Source organism: Mytilus californianus, unplaced genomic scaffold (genome assembly GCF_021869535.1).
Source record: "Mytilus californianus isolate M0D057914Y unplaced genomic scaffold, xbMytCali1.0.p SCAF_8, whole genome shotgun sequence".
Taxonomy (NCBI): Eukaryota; Metazoa; Mollusca; class Bivalvia; order Mytilida; family Mytilidae; genus Mytilus; species Mytilus californianus.
Window position 1 is genome coordinate 87,420,363 of NW_026262734.1, and position 23,038 is coordinate 87,443,400.

At 31.6% G+C, this 23,038-nt stretch overlaps 1 protein-coding gene across 1 annotated transcript; it reads right to left on the bottom strand.

Annotated features, from left to right (window-relative positions):
• Positions 1-698: 698 nt before the first annotated feature.
• On the bottom strand, positions 699-22,768 carry LOC127710520 (uncharacterized). The gene is made up of 2 exons (XM_052216447.1): positions 22,357-22,768; positions 699-7,723 (listed from the first exon to the last, which is right to left on the bottom strand). Exons 1-2 carry the CDS (start codon positions 22,638-22,640, stop codon positions 7,438-7,440), a joined length of 570 nt encoding a protein of 189 aa, XP_052072407.1. The 5' UTR covers positions 22,641-22,768; the 3' UTR covers positions 699-7,437.
• Between the last annotated feature and the right edge of the window lie 270 nt (positions 22,769-23,038).

A 23,038-nucleotide genomic window follows, 5' to 3' on the forward strand; every position in this document is an offset into this window, starting at 1 on the left:
GTTCGTTCTTATGTTGTACTGTTACACCACTATCCCAGGTTACGGGGAGGGTTGGGATCCCGCTAACATGTTTAACCCCGCCACATTCTGTATGTATGAGCCTGTCCCAAGTCAGGAGCCTGTAATTCAGTGGTTGTCGTTTGTTTAAGTGTTACATATTTGTTATTCGTTCATTTTTTGTACATAAATTGGGCTGTTAGTTTTCTCGTTTGAATTGTTTTACATTGTCATTTCGGGGCCTTTTATAGATGACTGTGCGATATGGGCTTTGCTCATTGTTGAAGGCCGTACGGTGACCTACAGTTGTTAATTTCTGTGTCATTTGGTCTCTTGTGGAGAGTTGTCTCATTGGCAATCATACCACATCTTTTTTTTTTATATGTGTGGGTTTCTATATTCAAATAAAATTGAGAATAAAAATAGGGAATGTGTCAAAGAGACAACCACGTGGAGACAACAACCTGACCAAAGAGCAGAAAAACAGCCCAAGGCCATCAATGGGTCTTCAACACAGTGAGAAAATCCCGCACCTGGAGGCTGGCATCAGCTGGCCCCTAAACAACAATGTGTACTAGTTCAGTGAAAATGGACATCACACTAAACTCCAAAACATATAAATGAACTAAAATTAAAGAAACATACCAGACTAATAAAGGCAAGAGGCTCGTGAGTTTGGACAGGCGCAAAAACATACCAGATGTCACTGAACATTTTTAATGGAAGAATGAGCATGTACCAACGTAATTAAGTAGACAATTTGTTCTTGAAAATAAACAATAAATTACATATAAAAAATGAAAATATTGGTGGTATATATATATTTCAATTCCACAAAAGTTAAGACTCAAAATACATTTTAAAACATTTTTTGCTATGCCTTCACCCACACTATACATGAATATTTATTAATAGACACACAACTTCCTATGCAACACATGAAAATTCACATCGTTTAGTTCAAATGTGAAATGCAGAAAAGTATTTTCACAATAGATGCATTTTATCAGCTTACACTATTGTTCAAGCAGATTTCGTCATGTCAATCATTCCGCACTACTCAACAATGTATACAGTTGACAAAATGAGTTTTTTTTTGCATTCAATGTTTTGCTAATAATCTGGAGTTAAATTAGAGTGGTCTATCATTTAACTCTGATGGGGGTGGGTGAAATTTTTCTTACATTTTGTTTTTTTTTCCTTCTTACTAGGCAAGCACCAAATTATTATTTTTTGTTGTAGGAAGGGCATTATTTGTTGAAGAACTAAACATTCAATGTGATGGCTAAAACTCTCAACAAAATTTTGTTTTTTTTCTTCCTGAACAAAATTTCTGTTCTTGAAAAATGGTAATCATAATTGTTTTAGAAAACAAGACATAACCCCCACCCTCAGATTTAAATGTTCATTCATTCCCTTAGTGGGCAAGATTCCACTGAAATTTTGAAACTTGCATAATCTGTATTTGTATGTACTGGTAAATCATGACTATATATTTATGAAAATGGGGACATTGTAACATCTTAAAAATACATGTATATTATGTTTGTCCAAAAATAAAAAGTGAGCAGTTATTTCAATAACTGTTGGCAATTTGACTCTGTGTTTATGCAAAAAATATATAATACTTATAGAATAACTAATCGAAGAATTCAAATAGAGAAAAATATTCAACAAGTGACCGAACAACACATTAATTCACGAATGCGCGTAGCGCATGAGTTAATTATCAGTGTTGTTCGGTCACGAGTTGAATATTTTTCGATATTTGAATCCTTTGATTAGTTATTCTTTTTATTACATTGGCAAATGGCTTTTTTTAATGACATTAATGTAGAAAATGTAAGGAACTATATCTTTTTTCTACGCATTCACAATTTGTTTTGATCCGACGTTATCGACGTCTTGACAACGCCTATTGTTGTATGACGTCAGAGAGTGAAATAACCACGTTTATTTCACATGTGAAATTATCGGTTTTTATTTGACTGGGAAATCAAAGTAATTCAGGGGCCTCGGTGGCCGAGTGGTCTAAGTAGTTACTACTGTAATCACTAGCCAGTCAACACTGAGGTTGTGAGTTCGAACCCCGCTCGTGCGGGTGCACTCGACTCCAATCTTAATTGACTAGGATTGTCAGTTTTCCTATCGAAGGTCGGTGGTTTTCTCCGGGCACTCCGGCTTCCTCCACCAATAAAAACTGGCCGCCACGAAATAGCCCAAAAGCGGTGCTTAAAAGTGGCGTTAAAATACCAAAAATCAAAAAATCAAATCAATGTAATTCAATGGTACCAATGTAATAAATGTATATATCCGGCAAATTGTGTATTTGATTGATATTTCACAAAATACTTTCTGGAAATTGGAAGACTTTATGGCTTTTTTTTATCTCCCCCCCCCCCCCCCCCTCTTTAACATGTATTAAACATATGTTGTAATTAAACCATGACAGCATATTTTATCATATTTTTAGGACATTTAAGTTTTTGGTATCGGAAAAGCGTAAACAAAATTAAAATAGTGATCTATCAAAAAGTAAACAAAGCATTCATTGTTGAAAAAACATCAACTTTTGTTAATACTTAATATATGAATTAGTAAGAATGAATAAAGAGAACTAATTTCAATGATTTAAATGTTATTGAGCATTCTAAAAATGGGAAGAACTTTTTTTGTAAAACAATAAAAAAAAAAGTAATACATTGGTTACTGTAAAAAAGACAGCATCCTAACAATAGAATGAAAATAGATATACATTTATGATTGCCAATGAGAATAATAATCTACACACCAAAAACCAAAGATATGAACAACAGGATTTTGCAAAAGAGAGGAAGAGGGGCACCATGGAAAAGTTAAGAATTGGACTTGTAAAAGTAAATGCAGTGATAGTATATGCAGGGGTCCACTCCCCACATCACACTCGGAAACAAATAAGTAAATTGTTGAACTACTGAACCCATTATATGAAGTAATTGTATTAAAATATGTACATTCGGTTTGAGGAAATGATTTTTGCCATATCTTGAATATTGTAAGTAAATTACAACGGAGTATAATAATTATTTCAATTTCAAAAACATTATTTCTATATATACTGTAAAGATAAAAAAAAAAAAAACACTTTTACAAAAGTTTTATCACAAATTTAATATCACAACCTTTGAGCACTTTTCTTGCTATTTTTACTATCAATATTTCTGTTATTAATTAAGTAATAATTTTCATCTTAACTAATAAATTCTAATACAAAAAACGTTTAAAAGTTTCGCAAATAAGGCAACATATCTAATTCTTAGCATACACTTTTCAATTTAATTCTATTATAACTGTATACAACCATAAAAACTTAAAATTGATTTTGAGAGTTTGTTTAGACAGAGTTTCTGTGAAAGCTTTAATAAATTACAAACCACAATGAATTTCCCAAACCAATAATACCAGGGGTGCATCAAGGATGTTGCCTTATATTGGGGCATGAAAAATAGGGACAACCTTGCCCTCCAAAAGGTCTATGGCTGAAGCCCCCCAAAGTTCCAGACATTTCAGGATTAACATGTTGTTAACATTTTCTTTCTTTTCTTCTCTCTCTCTCTTTGTACTTTCAATCCATACTTTGACACTGCCAAATCCGCCCCTGAATTCCTTTTTTTTTATTAGTGACATTTTCATCTCTAAATACAAATGCTTTTACTCTCTGCTCCATTAATGAAATTTTCTCTTTTGAAAAATTAGCTACTCACAGCTATGATCAAATGTCTTATTGGTTTACAATAGACTATTTTCATATTACCGACTTTTGACTCCGGATTATATAATTTGTCGACTGGTTCCCTTGGACATCATGGTACCAAGTCAGGTAAGAGCAAGCTAAAGAAGTAAAACCAAGCGTTCAATCGGTACAATTTTGGGGGAAAATTACCTGCTTAACATTTTTTTTTCACTACAAAATCATCGGAAAACAATAAAATTTCCCCTCAAATTACACCGATTATATGTTTGATTTTACTTATTTTGGTTGCTCTCACTTGACCGAGTACCATGAAGTCCAAGGTAAACAGTCGACAAATTATATAATCCGGAGTCAAAAGTCGGTAATATGAAAATAGTCTATTATAAAAAAAAAAATCATACTTTTGAGCTTTATCTTTTAGAAATTTTGTTTTTGAATAATAAGAATTAAACATTAAAATTCATTTTATATATATAACTTCAAATATTATTAATTTTCCCTGTTTTTTATTTTCCTTGTATTTACTCACGGTATAAACATCTTTGACATTTAAAAAAAAAATCTCATTTGACTAGACCATATATAGATACAGTGCCATAATTGTAGTAACATTTGACAAGAGAAATAAAGAACGATTGAAAATGTCACATAAATTGAAATTCATAAAATTAATGTTGTTTATCTTAGTAAACTAATAGTTCTAGGACATTAAGCTGAAAGCAAGCATACATTTTATAAGTGGGGCAAAAAGATGAAATGATTAAAATGTCTTATCTACAATTTTCAATGGAAACATTTATAATCATATACATGTATTAACTAAAGTTAAATTAAATAAATGTTTACGAACAATAAAAAGTACATTTAATCAAACAATGAACTTCAATTTGATAGTATAACTTTAAACTCACTCTGGTACAAGAATATGGTACAAATGATAGATTTGTCTGCACAACCATAACAACAGAATTCAATCATGACCAAGAACTTAATGTTTTACAAAATGTTAGCTTGTTTTAAGCCTTTAGGGAGCTACCTTTTGATTTTTATGGGGGGGGGGGGGGGGGGGGGGGTAGGATGAAAAATTGTGTCCTGCCTTTTTTTCAATTGTAATCTCGGTCCAGTGCCTTTTTATTTTTCACTTTATTCGGTCCTGCCTTTTTTTTTTATTAGTTTATCCTGAATTTTTATACATAATTTGTCATCCTGCCTATCTTTTTTGGCAAGTTGCTCATCCTGCCCTTTTTTTACTCAAAACTTCTGTCCTGCCTTTTTTTCAAATTTCATCCTAGCCCCCCCCCCCCATTAAAATCAAATGGTAGCTCCCTTAGAGAATAACACAAAAAAGGGAAACAAGCTTATCTTTTCTCATAGTCATTCAACTTAATTTATGTGGAAGCTTGACATGGAACATTGAAGGTAAACTCCCAATCCATATGGTGGTGGAATATGTGTACACTCTGAACACTGTTTGTAATCAAGATTTAAATTTTTGCTCATTGTTGATGGTGACCTATATTTGCTTAAATCTACATCCTTTGGTCACTGGTGGGTTCTTGTGTCATTGGCAATCATAACACATCAGGGTCAGAATTGGGGTTCTTCATTTCTGTATTCTTAATTTTTTTAAGCCTTTTTTTCTCCATTCTTTATAAATTTTGACAATTTTTCTCTATTCTTTATATTTTAGCACCCCATTATTCTATATTTTTATTTTTTGGGCTATTTTTCTCCATTCTTTATATTTTTTGCCCTTTATTCTGCACATTACTTTTTTATTCTACCCATCCAGACCCTCACACATCATAATGTGATGACCTGATTTTTATTCTGAATGGCTATGATACCTTGTATTGTTCTAGATCTATTATTGTACATGTTATTAATACTGAGTCATATTTATGTATTAAGAAGAATAATGTTTCAATAAATATCTGTGTATGATAAAATGCCCTATTGTGTCTTCTCCTATATACTGATCTATTTATCTACATAAGCCAATGTTTTATAAATTTGGTAATGTATTTGGGCTGGACAAGAGATAGGCGAAAGATGCCAAAGGGACATTCAAACTCATAAGTAAAAAAAAATTGACAATGCCATGCCAAAAAAAAAAAAATGAAAAACGACCAAAAGACAAACAACAGTATACAAAACACAACATAGAAAAGTACAGACTGAACAACATGAGCCCCACCAAAAACCAGTGGTTGATCTCAAGTGCTCTGAAAAAAATATGCAGATCCTGAACTCAGAAATACTCTCAAATCTTTTTTTAATCATAACAGTTCGCTGATAACTGGGCTCTAGAGAATTTCATTTCTTTAAAGCTTAGACCTTGCACTTTTATTTTCAATGTTTTTGTAGTAAGAGATATAGGTCATTTCAAGATAAAACTGTTTAAAATCTACAAAATTCTTAGGTTTTTGTCCTATATTCACTATTAATGCTGACAATACAAAAACTTTTCAGACTAAAAATGTTTGACAAACAATTTAACATAAATAGCACACATAAACATTGTTAACATTTTTGGATCTGTCTAGTTTTGCATAAATGGAAACAAATATTACCATAACCAAAATATGGCAGATTTATCTTAAGGTGGCACATAACACTACAGGGAGATAACTCTGTGAAAATCAGCTGAACGTTTTAATCAGGTTCTATTGTTAAGGAAATATTAAGCTTCTCAATGATCAAAATTAGTGTTTTTCAAACTGCTATATATCCAATGAAATTTTCACAATAAAGTGTGTGGTTCAAGTTTTTTGAAATATTTATATTTTTGTCAAAGGGTCAAAGCAAATATTTTGTTAAAATTTTATGAAAATTAAATGAGCCAAATTAATTTTAGTCAAGGTGTTTGGTACCACCTTAAATTATTTGATTGATTTTTATGTAGTACTGTATGTGCATGTAAATGAATAATGCTTACTTATTGAAAACTTGTAAAATATGGCACTTATTAATAAGTTAAAAAGCTAGAACTACCAGTAGATTGATTTTGCCATTATTTTGCTATTTCATTACATGACTTGGAAAATCAACCTTAATGATAAAGTAAACATGTCAAATTACAACACTTTAGTTAAGAATTATTAGACTTCTGAAGAAATAAAAGCACTACAGAAAAAAAGGCCAATAATAAAAAATGATCGTTTGACAATCAAGGCCTTTTGCAGTTCTAACATTTTCATTCAGCATGTTCAATATTTTCTCAAATCCCTTAATAAAAATCCATGTCTCAATATGCATATGATATTAGGAAAAATACAGTTTTCACATTTTTTACATAAAAAAATGATAACACAAGAATGATTTCTGGTATAACAATATTGGACTTAAACTACAAATGTTAAATGATGAAAAAAATGGATCTAACTGAAATACAGATCTGGTGTCCTCGCTTAAAATTAACTTAGATCTTATAATTCTCTGTTTTCTATCTGTTGTGAGCTTAGGGATCCTTGAGCTTGTGTAAACAATATTCACCTTAAAAAATTTAGAGGAAGAAATTTCATTGGTTGATGTAATAATTAACAGAACAGGGTCTCAAAAATGTTTGTAAGCAAAGCCTGGACACAGGATCTTGCATCTGTATTTCAATTACAAATGAAAAAAAATGTCACTGGGTTAACAAAATTTGCTTTGACAATATCACATCATATCACAATCATTGAATTGTATGAAACAACATGTATCAATTACTTTGAGCTTTTAGACTGAAACATTGCTGAGATTTCTGTGAAGGTGTCATAAGATATGTCTTCTTTCACTTCAACGGCCCAATGTCCAAATTTTTTGGCTTCTTTAGTATTGTCTGTATCATCGTCGAAAAGGATGACTTCGTTTGGCTTAATAATTTCATGTCTATTTTTGTACAAAGAAGTTAGCACATCAGCAATATGAGCCTCTTTCCCGTTTATTTCGTAATTATTCCTCTCCAAAAAGTCAGATGTGTTCCCTCTCACTACTATTTTCAATGCATCTCTGTAAAAAAAACCAAAAAAAAAAACACTTCAATATATTTTGAACAATATTTTAACACCATTAAACAAGCTTGATACAGCACTGAATTTGGATTGTGATTAAATATTTGACAGAGCTTAGGTTTCTGACACAGAATGAATGTGGTCTAAGAACTTAAAATTTTTTAATTTACCTATTCAAACCATATCATTATTATTTGCTTTTATATATAAATCAGAAATAACCAGTTTAAAATGGAAAATTTGAAAGAAAAAAAAAGGAAACCCCCCCCCCCCCATTTTTTGAACCCCCTTATGATTCATCACCCCCAAACTCAATCCCAGCCTTCCTTTTGTGGTATGGTACCTTGCAGTACAATTTCAGAGAGATCCATACACTTGAACACCAGTTATTGTCTGAAAACTAGAAAAATGCTTGTTTTTTGGCCCCTTTTTGGCCCCAAATTCCTAAACATTTAGGGCAATCACCCCCAAACTCAAACCCAGCTTTCCCTTTGTGATATGGAACCTTGTAGTACAATTTCATAAAGATCCATACACTTACACACAAGTTATTGTCCTGAAACTAGAAAAATGCTTGTTTTTTGCCCCTAATTCCTAAAATTTTGAGGCAATTACCTCCAAAATTATTCCCAGCCTTCCCTTTGTGGTATGGTACCTTGCAGAATAATTTCAAAGAGATCCATACACTTGAACACACGTTATTGTCTGGAAACTAGAAAAATACTTATTTTTGGCCCCCTTTTGGCCCCTTATTCCTAAACATTTTGGGCAATTACCCCAAACTCAATTCCAGCTTTCCCTTTGTGATATGGAACCTTGTAGTACAATTTCATAAAGTTCCATACACTTACACACAAGTTATTGTCTGGAAACTAGAAAAATGCTTCTTTTTTTGCCCCTTTTTGGCCCCTAATTCCTAACATTTTGAGGCAATTACCCCCAAAATCAATCCCAGCCTTCCCTTTGTGATATGGAACCTTGTGGTACAATGTCAGAGAGATCCATACACTTACACACAAGTTATTGTCCTGAAACTAGAAAAATGCTTGTTTTTTGCTCCTTTTTTGGCCCCTTATTCCTAAAATTTTGAGGCAATTACCCCCAAAATCAATCCAAGCTTTCCCTTTGTGATATGGAACCTTGCATTTCAATTTCAGAGAGATCCATACACTTGAACACAAGTTATTGTCTTGAAACTAGAAAAATGCTTATTTTTGGGCCCTTTTTGGCCCCTTTTTCCTAAACCTTTTGGGCAATTACCCCTAAACTCAATTCCAGCTTTTCCTTTGTGAAATGGAACCTTGTAGTACAATTTCAGAAAGATCCATAGACTTACACACAAGTTATTGTCATGAAACTAGAAAACTGCTTGTTTTTTGCCCCTTTTTTGGCCCCATATTTCCTAAAATTTTGAGGCAATTACCCCCAAAATCAATCCAAGCATTTCCTTTGTGATATGGAACCTTGTGGTACAATGTCAGAGAGATCCATGATACACTAACACACAAGTTATGTCTGGAAGTTACAAAAATGCTTATTTTTGGCCCCTTTTTGGCCCCTAATTCCTTAACTGTTGGTACCATAACCCCCAAAATCGTTCCCTGCCTTCCTTTTGTGGTATTGAACCTTATGGTAAAATTTCATAGAGATCCATTCACTTAAACTAAAGTTAGAGTGCGAAAACCAATGTGTCTGCGGACGACAACGACGCCGGATGACGATGACGACGCTAACGTCATACCAATATACGACCGCAAAATTTTTTTGCGGTCGTATAAAAATACTGTAAAGTCAGAAATTAATGCGTGCATTTATTATTGCAAATCCTTGACCTCTGACAAAAATGTGAAACATTATAAATGATTGAAAAGGAAAATCACAACTGACATTATGAATGCAATTTTTATTATTGCGACAATGATACTGTTGCATTTATTGAATTAATAAAAACATTGCAATAATTTCTGAATTTACAATAATCACATTTAATCATTTGTCAATGACATAGTCATGATTGTCACCTTTCTTATGCTGTTTAAATTAATTACGTGTATGGATTTCAACTGTTAAAAACATGCATGCACATTGCACATTCTAATGCATTGCAAAAGATTGTGGATTCCTCTAATGTTTTTTTACCTTTCTGTATGAAAGATACTTTAAAGTTTTACCATCAGATTTGATTGAATGATCCGTGTGGTGTGTTATTCATGCAGAACAGAAGCGTTAATTCTTGCTATTCCTACATTTTAATATCAGTTGTAAGAAATCCACCAGGGACTTTCTATACTAACGCATAGACTGTCCCTGAATTCATGTAGGGATATGAGAAATAATTGATTAAAACAAAGGATTAAATCAAATTAGGTTGTAAAAACATTAACCTAATAATCATGATAATATTAAAACCCCTTTAGTTGTCTTCACCGGCCTTTTGCTTTTGCACCAATTGGCATTTCATTTGTGCCACAAACCATATTTCATTAGCGCAAAATTTATCCACTCTCGACGAGCCTCGCGTTTTAAATTTGAAAATTTAACTGTCTCAAGTGGATAAATATCGTATCACACTCGATGCAGTGGTAGAATCTATATATATTGAAAAAAGACTTTTGATAATTATGTTACAACAAAGTTTTGATAGCACAATGAAATATATATCCATTATGAACCACATTCATCATAATTTTTTTTTTAAATGCTGACATTGTACTTTCTGAGTCTCTGAAACTGTGGTTGACTGTTCGTTTAATGTTTTCATAATGGTTTTGCTGTCAACATATATACGTTGTGATTGTGACTTTGCAACTTTTTGGGGTACATCCATATACATGATAGATGACGTGTCTCCTTTTTCAATAATTTTGTTATTTTGATCTTTCATGTCTGGTCAACTTGACCATGTGAACACTATACAATTGAATACCTATATTAGGGAGCTACCAATTGATTTTTAGGGGGGGGGGGGGTAGTATGAAAAATTTTGTCCTGCATTTTTTTTTAGTTGTAATCTCTGTTCTGCCTTTTTATTTTTCACTCTATTCAGTCCTGCCTTTTTTTTTATTAGTTTATCCTGATTTTTTTTTATATAAATTGTCATCCTGAGTTTTTTTTTTTGCAAAGTTGATTATCCTGCCTTTTTTTTCCCTCAAAACTCCTGTCCTGCCTTTTGTTCAAATTTCATCCTAGCCCCCCATAAAAATCAAAGGGTAGCTCCCTAAATGACTCAGTTTTGTATAAGAAATGAGTTTGAATTCACTTATCCAGGGTAGATACTCTAGGAAATTTCTTGTACGATCCTGATACACCTGATATTAAAACGTTTCTGGTATATTTTACCTGTGTTTGGCCCAATTGCGGTATTTATTTTTGGCGCAATGAATAACCTTGCAGCGCAAATGAAATACTGAATATTTAAAAAATTGGTGCAAATGCAATGCACCCGTCTTCACTGTGCAATTTTGAAAAATACTTAAAGAAGAAAATGTTATTTCGTTTTAAATCAAATACAAGTTCTTGAACGTTCTTGTTTCATTCAAACTATCCTGAATGTATCTTTATTCTGTTTTTTTAAAACCTGTTGTGCTTAATTCCCTGTGTAAAGAAAGATCTTTATCAATGAGTGTATTATAACATACAATAAATCAAATCGAATCAAATTGGTAAACTCATTATACTTATTTACATTGTTCATGTTGTTTGTAAATCCTCCCAAAAAAAGTTTACAACAAGAATCACTATAAACAGTACAGGGTATGACTTTAATAGACCGTCGTCAAGGGATTTCATTATGAAGTATATTAGTGGTGTCTTCCTGGAATACGTACATTTTATAAAATATCTAATCCTAGACTTATAATTGAAACAAATAAATGAAATAAGTTGTGTTTATAAATAATAATAATTTTATTTGCAAAATACACCCATATGGGTCAAGCAAACACAAATACAAACATATATAATACAGAAAGTGAAGAATTACAAATATAAACATAAAAAATTCGTAAGGGTTCCGCGGAACCCAGTGTCTCGCCTACTTTTGCTGTTAATCGCAGGCTCAACAAAAATGAGGAAAAAAATTAATAAAAATATTCCTCTCTATACTATCTGTTGATTGTAAGTAGCTTCTGTCCAAGTTTGGTAAAAATCCAGGATAGTTTATCAATCTAATAAATGTTTTAAAAACTTAAAGTGCAGACTGTATGTAATGTTAACTGGAAGAAAAACTAAGTCCATTTACAAGTAAAATACGGAAAAAATGGAATTTATTTTTTACTTTTTTACAAAATTTACTTCTGGATACTATCTTTTGATCATAAACAAGGTTCTTTCCAAGTTTGGTAGAAATCCAGGATAGTTTAAGAAAGTTATTAAAATTTCAAAAACTTTAACCACAGAGTGAATGTAATGTTTCATGGCAGAAAAACTAAGTCCATTTATAAGTAAAATACAGAAAAAATGGAATTTTTTTTTTACAAAATTTACTTCTGGATACTATCTTTTGATCATAAACAAGCTTCTTTCCAAGTTTGGTAGAAATCCAGGATAGTTTAAGAAAGTTATTAAAATTTCAAAAACTTTAACCACAGAGTGAATGTTATGTTTCTTGGCAGAAAAACTAAGTCCATTTATAAGTAAAATACGGAAAAATTGGAATTTTTTTTTTACAAAATTTACTTTTGAATATTATCTTATGATCATAAACAAGCTTCTGTCGAAGTTTGGTAGAAATCCAGGATAGTTTAAGAAAGTTATTAAAATTTGAAAAACTTTAACCACAGAGTGAATATTTGTGGACGCCGCCGACGACGACGACGACGACGCCGACGGAATGTAGGATCGCTATGTCTCGCTTTTTCGACAAAAGTCGAAGGCTCGACAAAAAACATAGTTATAAATGGTAATGTAACCCTTGATGAACATGGACCTCATTTTCACAGTTCTAAAGATTGCTTTATAAAGTCACCAACTTCTGTCAAAAGCTCAGATTCAGGATTTAAAAGTTGTTTTAGCTTTAAAAGTGGTTGATAATTTGTATAATCAGGGTTTAAATTATTAATCTTTAAAAATACGCCATCTCTTAAAGTTTAGTTCAGTTTGCAATATAGAAAAAAATGGTATTCATCATCAAGTTTATTACAAAGTTTACATAACCATGATAACCTTTGATTTCTGGGTACATTTTTATATCTTCCCATTTCAACTTCTAGGTTATGGTCACTAACCCTTAATTAAGAAATTAATAGTCTGGTTTTAAAATTTGATTCATTTAATAAATAATTCTCAATTTTTATCTCAGATTTTTTTTAGATATAAGAAGATGTGGTATGAGTGCCAATGAAACAACTCTCCATCCAAGACAAAATTTATAAAAGTAAACCATTATAGGTCAAAGTACGGTCTTCAACACGGAGCCTTGGCTCACACCAAACAGCAAGCTATAAAGGGCCCCAAAAATTACTAGTGTAAAACCATTCAAACGGGAAAACCAACGGTCTAATCTATATAAAAAAACGAGAAACGAGAAACACTTATGAACAACATCAACAAACGACAACTACTGACCATCAGATTCCTGACTTAAGACAGGTGCCAACAATTGCAGCGGGTTTGAACGTTTTTTAACGTTTGACTATATAGTAATAATTTTGAACTGTCTGTTATAGAAGGAAGTTTATTCAATACTTTTTTTGTATAAACTTCATGTGATGTCTGTTTTAACTTCATCTTTAAGGAATATTTAATTTTATTGTATCATGGTTTATCATAATTTTCAAAATCTTCAGCATTTAATCCGGTCTCTTTAAATATATTTAGAGCAAATGTATACCAACTATGAAAACCATCATTATGCAGTGACTTATTTAATTCATAGGCTTCTTTTAACAGAGGATTAATATCATGGGTATGATTCTATGAAATCTACAAAAATATAGCATAACTTGTGGTTTAATAAATGAAGCCATAGAATGTTTTTAAAATTACCCGAAATGGACTTATTTTGTTTTAAGGTAAACACTGTTTGAAATGGGACTAAATTGTAAATTTTAAATATATGTGTGCTAATTTGTTCTTTATCTTGGTACATGTATCTATGTGTTCGCTTACGTGATTATTCCGAGAGAAATCTGTTTGTGCCAAAAATGTGTCCTGTTGTACCACAACTCACTTGCCCCAATAATATGTTTGCCCTACTCGGTTTAGGAATAACTAGTACCATTTTCACCAAAAATTTAATATTCGATTACACTTATTTGTAGAAATTTTTTTTTACTCTTTACACTATATAATTAAAGGCTGCTTTTTTTTTTAAAGGTAAATACCAAAAATCGAAGTTTAAACATGTGACGACTCCACTTGAAGGAACCATCAGCAAATACATCTTATATGCATCCCAATAGAAAAGTTTCAAAGAATTTCAAAATCAACAATTATAAACATACTTTTCATACTTTTAAATAAAACGAAGTTGTCAGTACTACAAGCTCTTGTATTTTTCTGAAATTCTATATTCTTGGATATAAGGTGGTGTTGTAAAACAAAAAAACTATACTGCAAAACTAAATGTGTTTTAATATGTACAGATTCTTTTAATATAATCTATCGGTCTCATCCGAGTGCTCCTAAACAGGAGGGCATTATGAAAGAAGAAGAAGGAGCAAGCGTGTATTCAGATGAGCAGTGCATTACTCTTTGATTGAAAGAAATTAAATATCATTGATGCAGAACATTTGTGTAATTGATAAAAAAAATAATCATAATCAATAGCACGGTTTATTCCTTGAATGGCAAATTAAAATATTTTTACCTATATTTTTTTCGGCAGATCAAAGGATATATATATATAGGTATTCAAGGAATAAACCATTTTAGTGATCTGAAAATTTCCGTAATCACATATTTAAGGAATTTTGGTGTTTCCTTTGATCTTCAAATGCTAATTTCACTAATTTTCAAGTTTTTCTGCATTAAATTTTCCTACATTGATGAATTATCCCTTTCTCTTGTATAGTAATTAAATTTCAGCAGTGCTCTTGGGCTGTATAAAGTTAGTGTGCTAAAGCTTTAAAACGTACCCTTGGGGATTTCTCTGTAATCAAATATTCTTTAACTACTCTTACAATCTGACAAAGGTCAACAATGTTAAGTAACCTAATGGGTCATCTTTATACTTAGAAAGATCAAGTTCGAGGTTATGTCCAGATCTACAAATTATTCCAGTTTAAACATATTTCAAATAAATTGTAAAAACTGATAGGCTCATCGAGCTAAAGATAATTTCTGTAGGAAAATTTCGTAAAATAGCGATAAAAACATTTATGCACTACAATACAAAGGTTATTACTTTAAACGGAGAGAAAAAAAATATGAAAGTAATTTAATATTAGACAATAAAATAGGTTCAAATGTGGGGATTTATCATAAAACCAGTCAATACGAAGCAAGAACTTATGCACTAGCTAAATGTGATAACATAAGTGTTGAATATATATATATTGATAAATATAATTAATGGCTCCAAAATATCAGAATTTATCACAAAATCAGTATACATAAAGTTAGTCTGATCTGGAACTAATACATGAATTGTTCCCATATATTGGTACAAATTTAGTGTGATGCAGTATTTGGGTATTGTGGTTGGTCTGTCTGACTTTGATTTGTAATGTAGTGTTGTTTAAATTTGGCTTGGCTGAATCAACCTTATAATTTTGTACCATTTATCCCAGCATCAAAGCTATCTAATTAGATTAAGGTTTCATGTCTAATGAAGTTTGTCAGACGATATAATTTCACATTTCTTTTTCTATCAATTAATTCATTACTTTTCATTTAATAGTACATTCATCATGTTCATCTTAAAACTATTTTCAAATCTTAGATTAAATATTTAATATGACTGTATAATTAATTCAACTTTGTACTTTTTAATACTTTATTAAGCTTTTATTACCTATCAACTTTTCATATTTGAAATGTTTTTTTTACATAAAAGTACATTTATATAGAGATTTAATTTCCTATTTCTTTCTCTGCTATGCATCATTATTTCTATCTTCTTCTTTTATTCTTTCTATTACAAAATAAATTTAAAAAAAAGGTTATTTTTTTGCATTTATTTACTTTAAAAAATGTTTTTCTACTTTAATTTGGGGTTTCCAAGTCGATTGCAGATCTCTAATATAAATACAATATAGGAGGGTCTGGATGGGGGTTCCTTCAATTCTGTAATTCTTCATATTTAAGCCATTTTTCTCTATTCTATGTAAATTTTGCCCATTATTTTCTATTCTTTATATTTTAGCACCCCATTATTCTCCATTGTTCTCTGCCATCTTTTTTTTGTCCTTTTTTTCTCTAATCTTTATTTTTTGGGCCCATTATTCTCTATTCTGTAATTCCCATCCAGACCCTCATATAGTCTCAGTCAAAATTATTCACAACTTTTTTTAGACACAGAAGGATTTAGAGCTAGACAAAAAGTCAGGGGTAGTACTTACATGTATACAACTGTTTTTTTTACTAGAAGTGGTAATTTTAAATTTATTTTGGAGATATATAGAATTATATGCTCCTTATGTTTTATTCTTTTCTAGAATTTGTCTTTACTAAATAGATCTAGAGTGTTTAATTGCCTGTCTTCAAAAGTTGTCTTTATTATTTATATAAATATAATTTTACAGACACGAAAATCTCAATCGTTCTTTGGTTGGAACCCCCCTTTTTTGAAGATCAATGATTTTGAATGGGGACATATGGTGGGAACCCCCTTTTAAAAATGGCTGGATCCGCCACTGTGGTTCCAATTCTCCAGATAAAAGGTTGAACTGAAATTTAAATAAACAGCTGCGCCATGAGCGCATGATACGCCCGTCGTCTTGTGTGTGAATTTTTATGCAATAAGCATAAATAGTTTCTGACATACGACGTGACATGCGAAAACCCCCCTTTTTTTTTAACAAAAAACTCAATATCTCTAAAATAAAATGTTGAATCAAAACCAAAAAGTATACAGATCTTTAGATTAATATAACTAAGAAGTGTGTAAAATTTTAAGCAATAATCATAAATCGTTTTTGAGATACGGCACGACATGTGAAACCCCCCCTCCTTTTAAAAAAAAAATCATTATCTCAAAAATAAAATTTTGAATCAAAACCAAAAAGTATACAGATCTTTAGATTAATATAACTAAGAAGTGTGTAAAATTTGAAGCAATAATCATAAATCGTTTTTGAGATACGGCGCGACATGTGAAAAACCTCTCCCCCTTTTTTACAAAATACTCAATAACTCAAAAATAAAATTTTGAATCATCACCAAAAAGTATACAGATCTTAATGTTAATATAATTAAGAAGTGTGTAAAGTTTTAAGCAATAATCATAAACTGTTTTTGAGATACGGCGCGACATGTGAAAAAGCCCTCCCCCTTTTTTAACAAAATACTCAATATCTCTAAAATAAAATTTTGAATCATCACCAAAAAGTATACAGATCTTAAGATTAATATAACTAAGAAGTGTCTAAAGTTTTAAGCAATAATCATAAATTGTTTTTGAGATACGGCGCGACATGTGAAAAAAAACACACACCTGTTTTAGTTACTGAGTCCCGTAACTCAAAAAGTTTTAATCTTATTTTCACCAAAAAGTATACAGATCGTTTGACCATCATAAGAAACGTTTCAACTATGTTAAGTTTCATGAAATTTGAATAAGTCATTCTCAAGTTACGGTGCCACATGTTTATGCCGGACAGACAGACAGACAGACGGACAGACAGACGCCGGACATTTGTATACCATAATACGTCCCGTCAAAAATTTGACGGGCGTATAAAAATCTGGTAAAAAGTAAGTGATAATAACCTTTATTCATTAACACGTTTTATCTTTTTTTTAAAGATTAAAAAAAAACAAAAATTCCCATGGAATAAATATTTTATGCATATAGCCTTTTAGTTTTACAGTAATTTGAATTCAAAAGCATAAGACTAAAAAAATTAGTATGTATAGTATAGAAAGTCCCTGGTCTGGTGGCAAACCTATCAATCGAAATCAACGAATTAATAAACATCCTATAAATTCTAAACCTGACAATCTCCTATCCATATATAAAAACAACTGTAGGCATCAATTATTATGTATGTAAACTTAAAGATTGGTCAATTACAAATTAGTAAATTACATGATATTTTCAAGGAGTGTGAAACAATCTCGTTTTTTTTCAGCCAACTCTATGAATGTACGTGTATAATAACAGCTTTTAAAAAAATATCTTGATTGTTATTTAAAAATAAATGAATGTACATGTATTTGTGGATATTTTAATATCACCATAATCACGTTTTGAAAATAATCTAGAAATAAATAAATGGGTATATATTATGCCATGTTATTACGCCTATTTCTAGAATAAGAAACAAACTTAAAGTAGTAAAAGTACAGTAACTCACAAAGTAGTTCGTGTGTACATGTATACCTGCCAACATATTGCAGGAGTAAACAATGTGAATGCGGTATGAAGTATTCAAGTAAACATGGTAAAGACTACACAAAAGTTCTTACATGTGTACATGTACATACTGGTAACCTAAACTACACAAAAAACCTGTAAAAAAACATTTCATATCAGCCTCTAGATAGTAAGTGTTCAACAATCTAATCCTTCAGTGCTATTAACCGATTCCTCAACTATTTTTAAAGATCTAATCATGCTAATAATTAACTTTTGTAATAAAGCATAGGAAAATAGTGGATTAACCTTTTTTGGAGTGTAAAAAAATCTTTGGATATTTTAGATAAAAAAAAACACACTTTTGATGGTCCTTTTAATTCAGTAGACAGGTTTGACTTTTCAACTCTTTACACTTAACATTGCTTAAGTCCTATACAATCTTATAAAAAAAAGTTTGACCATTTACTTAAATGGTCCTTCAAACTAGACAAATCTGATTGCAAATTTATCTGCTGCAACTCATAAGATTTAAAATGTACATTGTATACTTACTGGAAGTGTGGTGAGATGATTAAAGTTGTAAATTTTCTATATTTTTGATAACATTCATGTACTTTTCGGCAATACAGTTTACATGTATCAACAGGTATTCCTATGGGCACCCATTGTGCCCATTTAATAGCAGACTTGATCCTAATATACTGTTATGAATCACAGTTTATGGCCCAACTCAGTGAAGACCCATCTTAATATCATTTAATAGATAAAATCAACAACACATATACATGTATCTTTAACTTGACGATAATTTTTTTGTTAAACAATCAAGTTCTCTTAATATGCTAGTGTCAAAATTTACACAAAGGAACTTACTCATGTTACTTTAAATACATTTTGTAAATCAAATATAAATAGCTATAACAGTCCTTTCTTTGAGATTTAGAAATTTTAGAACCAGTTTTACTTTTACACAGGAACTCCACACAAAAATTTATGACAAAAGGAATGATTTTTTTTCCCCCTAATGTTCCCTATATTGTAAATTTTCCTTTTTTGGATACTGTTTCCTGCAGCTCATGAAAAGTGCAGGTAATTTTTTCTTAGAGGGCACTCTTAGCAAGATTGGCTATGCACCCTTTGCATGGAGGACTACACTTTAAGGGCACCTTTTACATAGATATAAAAAGACTATTATGGATGGGGATTTAATCAAATATACCATTGTTTCATATTTCCTGGTAGAAAATAAAGATATATATGTATTCTTTTTTGTAATAAAATTATCACTTCTAGACCATGTAGACTCAGCTAATAGAATCTTGATGGTGTAACTGCCTCATAAATCATGACTCCAGTTTTACTTTTTAATACTGAATCACTGTGACTGATTGTCTACATTTAGCTAAGAATGTGTTGTGAAAGTGTCAAGACTTGCATGACAAGTAGCTAGCATATGCATTGCTTTTAGCTGCACAAAAGAATAAGTGCCAAATACTTTTGGATATGAAATGTTTATACCAAAGCTGCAATTACCTTGGGACTATTATACAATATATAACATGTATGTCCCAGAATTACCTTGGCTCATAATTGTACAAACTTTTTAGGCTATATATAGTATTCATCTTTTTTTTCCATTTAATTCTGTATTTTTTGTCTATTGGAATGTACTAATCAAAGCTATTTATGCTATTCTCTCAACTTTAATTCAATTTTTATTTAGATAACAACAGTAAGAAAGCCATTGTAAATTTACACCCACCATTTGCCCACTCCGTCGTCTTGGCTTATGTGCTTTGTATTGATCTGACACTGTCTGATGAGTCAAGCTTTTTCAACAGATTTTAATAGTTTGTTCTTATAGTTTGTTGTTACACCACTGTCCCAGGTTAACTTAGGGGAGGGTTGGCACGGCCACACATATGTTTAACCCAGCCACATTCTGTATGTGCCTGTCCCAAGTTAGGAGCCTGTAATGCAGTGGTTAGTGTTTGTTGCTGTATATCATATTTGCTTTTTGTTTGTTGTTTACAATTTGTACATTAATCAGGCCGTCAGTTTTCTAGTTTTAATTGTTTTACATTTGTGTCATTTTGGGGCCTTTTATATGCTGTAAGGGTTTTGCTCATTGTTAAAGGTCGTAGTCACAACATACCTGCAAACCTCTGAAACCTTCAAAGAGGGAGATCTTCCTCTCAGCTATGATAGCTGCGGGGGAGATTTCACACAAATGACATTTTCAAGCTAAATATATGACCTGTACACTTATTCATCTACAAAACACCAATCATGCCAATAAGAGTTAATAAATATACTTTATTTCTTCAATTCATTTTTGTAATCTATACAAGATGGGTTTTTTTTTATTTATTCAATACCTCCTAGTCTCATAACTCATAACATTCCATATTTTAATTTTGTTGTGAATCTCACACTAAGCATGCTTTTGAATGTCATACAGACCACCAGAAGCAACCAAAAAGTTTATTGAACATAATGTGCACAATATAGATTCATTGTGTCGAGTTAACTTGGTCGTAAAAATTGAAATTTTTCATCCAATCTGCTTGAAATTTGCAGTTATATTTCTTCTTCTTTCATGTGTCTTTACACTGCGCTTGGTCCAGACAAAGAACTCTATCTTTATGATCTTGTTGAAGTTGACATAGCAGAAATGATTTTTGTTTACTTATAAATCGAACATAAAAACTATTGCCCAAAGTTTTCAAATGCTCGCTGATTGTTTGTCTCTTTTTATTGATCTGACAGTTAAGAAAATTCGTGTGAAATACGAACGCGGGTCATTCAGGGTTAAAATACATGATATATACGAAAACGGGAGATTTTATACTCCCTCGCTGGAGCAGAACGGCAAGTGGGAGAATTCTGGAATTTCGTAGTTTGCGCGGGAGACTCCGGCTCAAAACGGGAGGATTGGCAGGTATGGTGACAATCAGAACTTTGCTAACCGTCTACATCAGTCAGGGGTACTACTTAAACATGTGATTTCATTATCACCTATTTCAGTGATTTGATAAAATCAGTTATCACCTTTTAAAGTGATTTTGGTGTTTCCTTTGATCTTCAAATGACATAATTTTCATTGATTTTCCATATTTTGACAAACTTTTCTATAATTTTCCTACATAGAACTAATTATCCCTTTCTTTTGTATATCAATTTCATCAGTGCGCTTGGACAGTAAGTTAGTGCGCTAAAGCTTTTAAAAGTACGCTTGGGAATTTTTCTATAATCAAATATTCATTAACTACTAGTACTCTTACTATCAGACAAAGATCAACAATATTAGGTAACCTGATTGGTTTTCTTTAGAGTTATAATGATCTACTTCAAGGTTATGTCCTGATCTACAAATTATTCCAGTTTTTGCATATTTTAAATAAACTGTAAAAACTGACAGGCTAATCAAGCAAAAGACAATTTCTGCATGTACATAGTTGTTTTTTCAATGGAATTCTTGTCTTTTTACCAATAAAAAAGGCAAGCTTGTGGGAAAAATATCAAGAAAATGTTATTAACACTTGTTGAAGTGATTACATTTTAACTTCTCAAATTACTTGTTTTAGTGATTTTAAAAAGTCTGTGTCTATTTTTGTCATGTTTGTTAAAATTTTTAATATTTCACAGCCAAAATCACTGGGAGCGCCTTTTTACCACAGAACACCACAGAAGAAGTGATTCTGAAATCACTTATATAAGTAGCACTTCTGACTGTACATCATGCTCATAAGCACTCATACCCATATACCACATCTTCTTATTTTTATATTTTCACTAAAATAATCATTTGTTTAAGTAGTACCCCTAACTGCGAAAAACCTTTTCTTACAGACAAGTGTCTATCCAATAATTTTAACACGTCAAATCACCCAGAGACTGGAGCTCAATATCACTGTGAACAAGCATGTGAGTGAGCTAAACATTTCTACAGTGGCCATCATCTTAAATATATAAAAATTCCAAAGGCAAATTATTGTGCGTACAAGCCTCTTACACCTAATGTTGTGCATTTGCAAAGAAGCAGCAAGTTGGTAATTTGTTTGACCCAGCTACATGTAAGAAACCGACAACCTCGCATATCACATTATAGCAATCTACCACACAACCAGAGAGGCTATATGGTTAATATAAATTGTATGCTTAGACTATACCTATCATATAAATTTTTCATCAGATCTTTAATCAACCAAGACTGTGCCGAGTAAGTAACAATGGCAACGTAAATCCCCTTTTCAAGGCAAGCAGGAATCAAATCTTTCATGCAGGGACGGACCTCTTTGACTAGATTTTCAATTGTTTCTTTCCATCGACCACCAGAGTGAATAGATATCAATGTCTGATCGAAATCCATCGCAAGAAGACGAATGCCTTGTTTGTGCATGGCGTTGACCAGTGCTTTGACCTTGCTTACGTCTGTTCCTTTGTCAGCTGACATATTCGCCGGTATAACCTTAAAATGTTTCTCAAGCTGTAGTCTTACTGAAACATTCACACAATGCTTAACAGTTTCACATTTTGCTATATTTATAGCTTTTCATGTTTTAACTTTAGTCGGATTTTCGTAACCGGAAACAACAAATAAAGTAAATGTAAATCGGAAACGAAACTAACACGAGACATTTTCCGGACACTTGAAGACTAATCGATCAAACTTGTGGTTTTAAATTATTCTAAACAAGGAATTACAAATCCTTGCTATGAATAATAAATATGAGACAGGCGTTACCTGTGAAAGAGCGCCAAAAATGAATCATTTGCGCCACAACTTATTTGCGGGGCAATAATACTACTGCGATTTTGAAAACTATAGGTTTCATTTGCGTCACTGAATAA

Bases quoted from the DNA above. Each gene is read 5' to 3' on its own strand.
- LOC127710520 (XM_052216447.1), bottom strand. From the start codon at position 22,640: ATGTCAGCTGACAAAGGAACAGACGTAAGCAAGGTCAAAGCACTGGTC. The intron at 7,724-22,356 runs GTATAGTCTAAG...TTTTTTTTACAG, and splicing joins ATGAAAAATTTATATGATAG to AGATGCATTGAAAATAGTAG.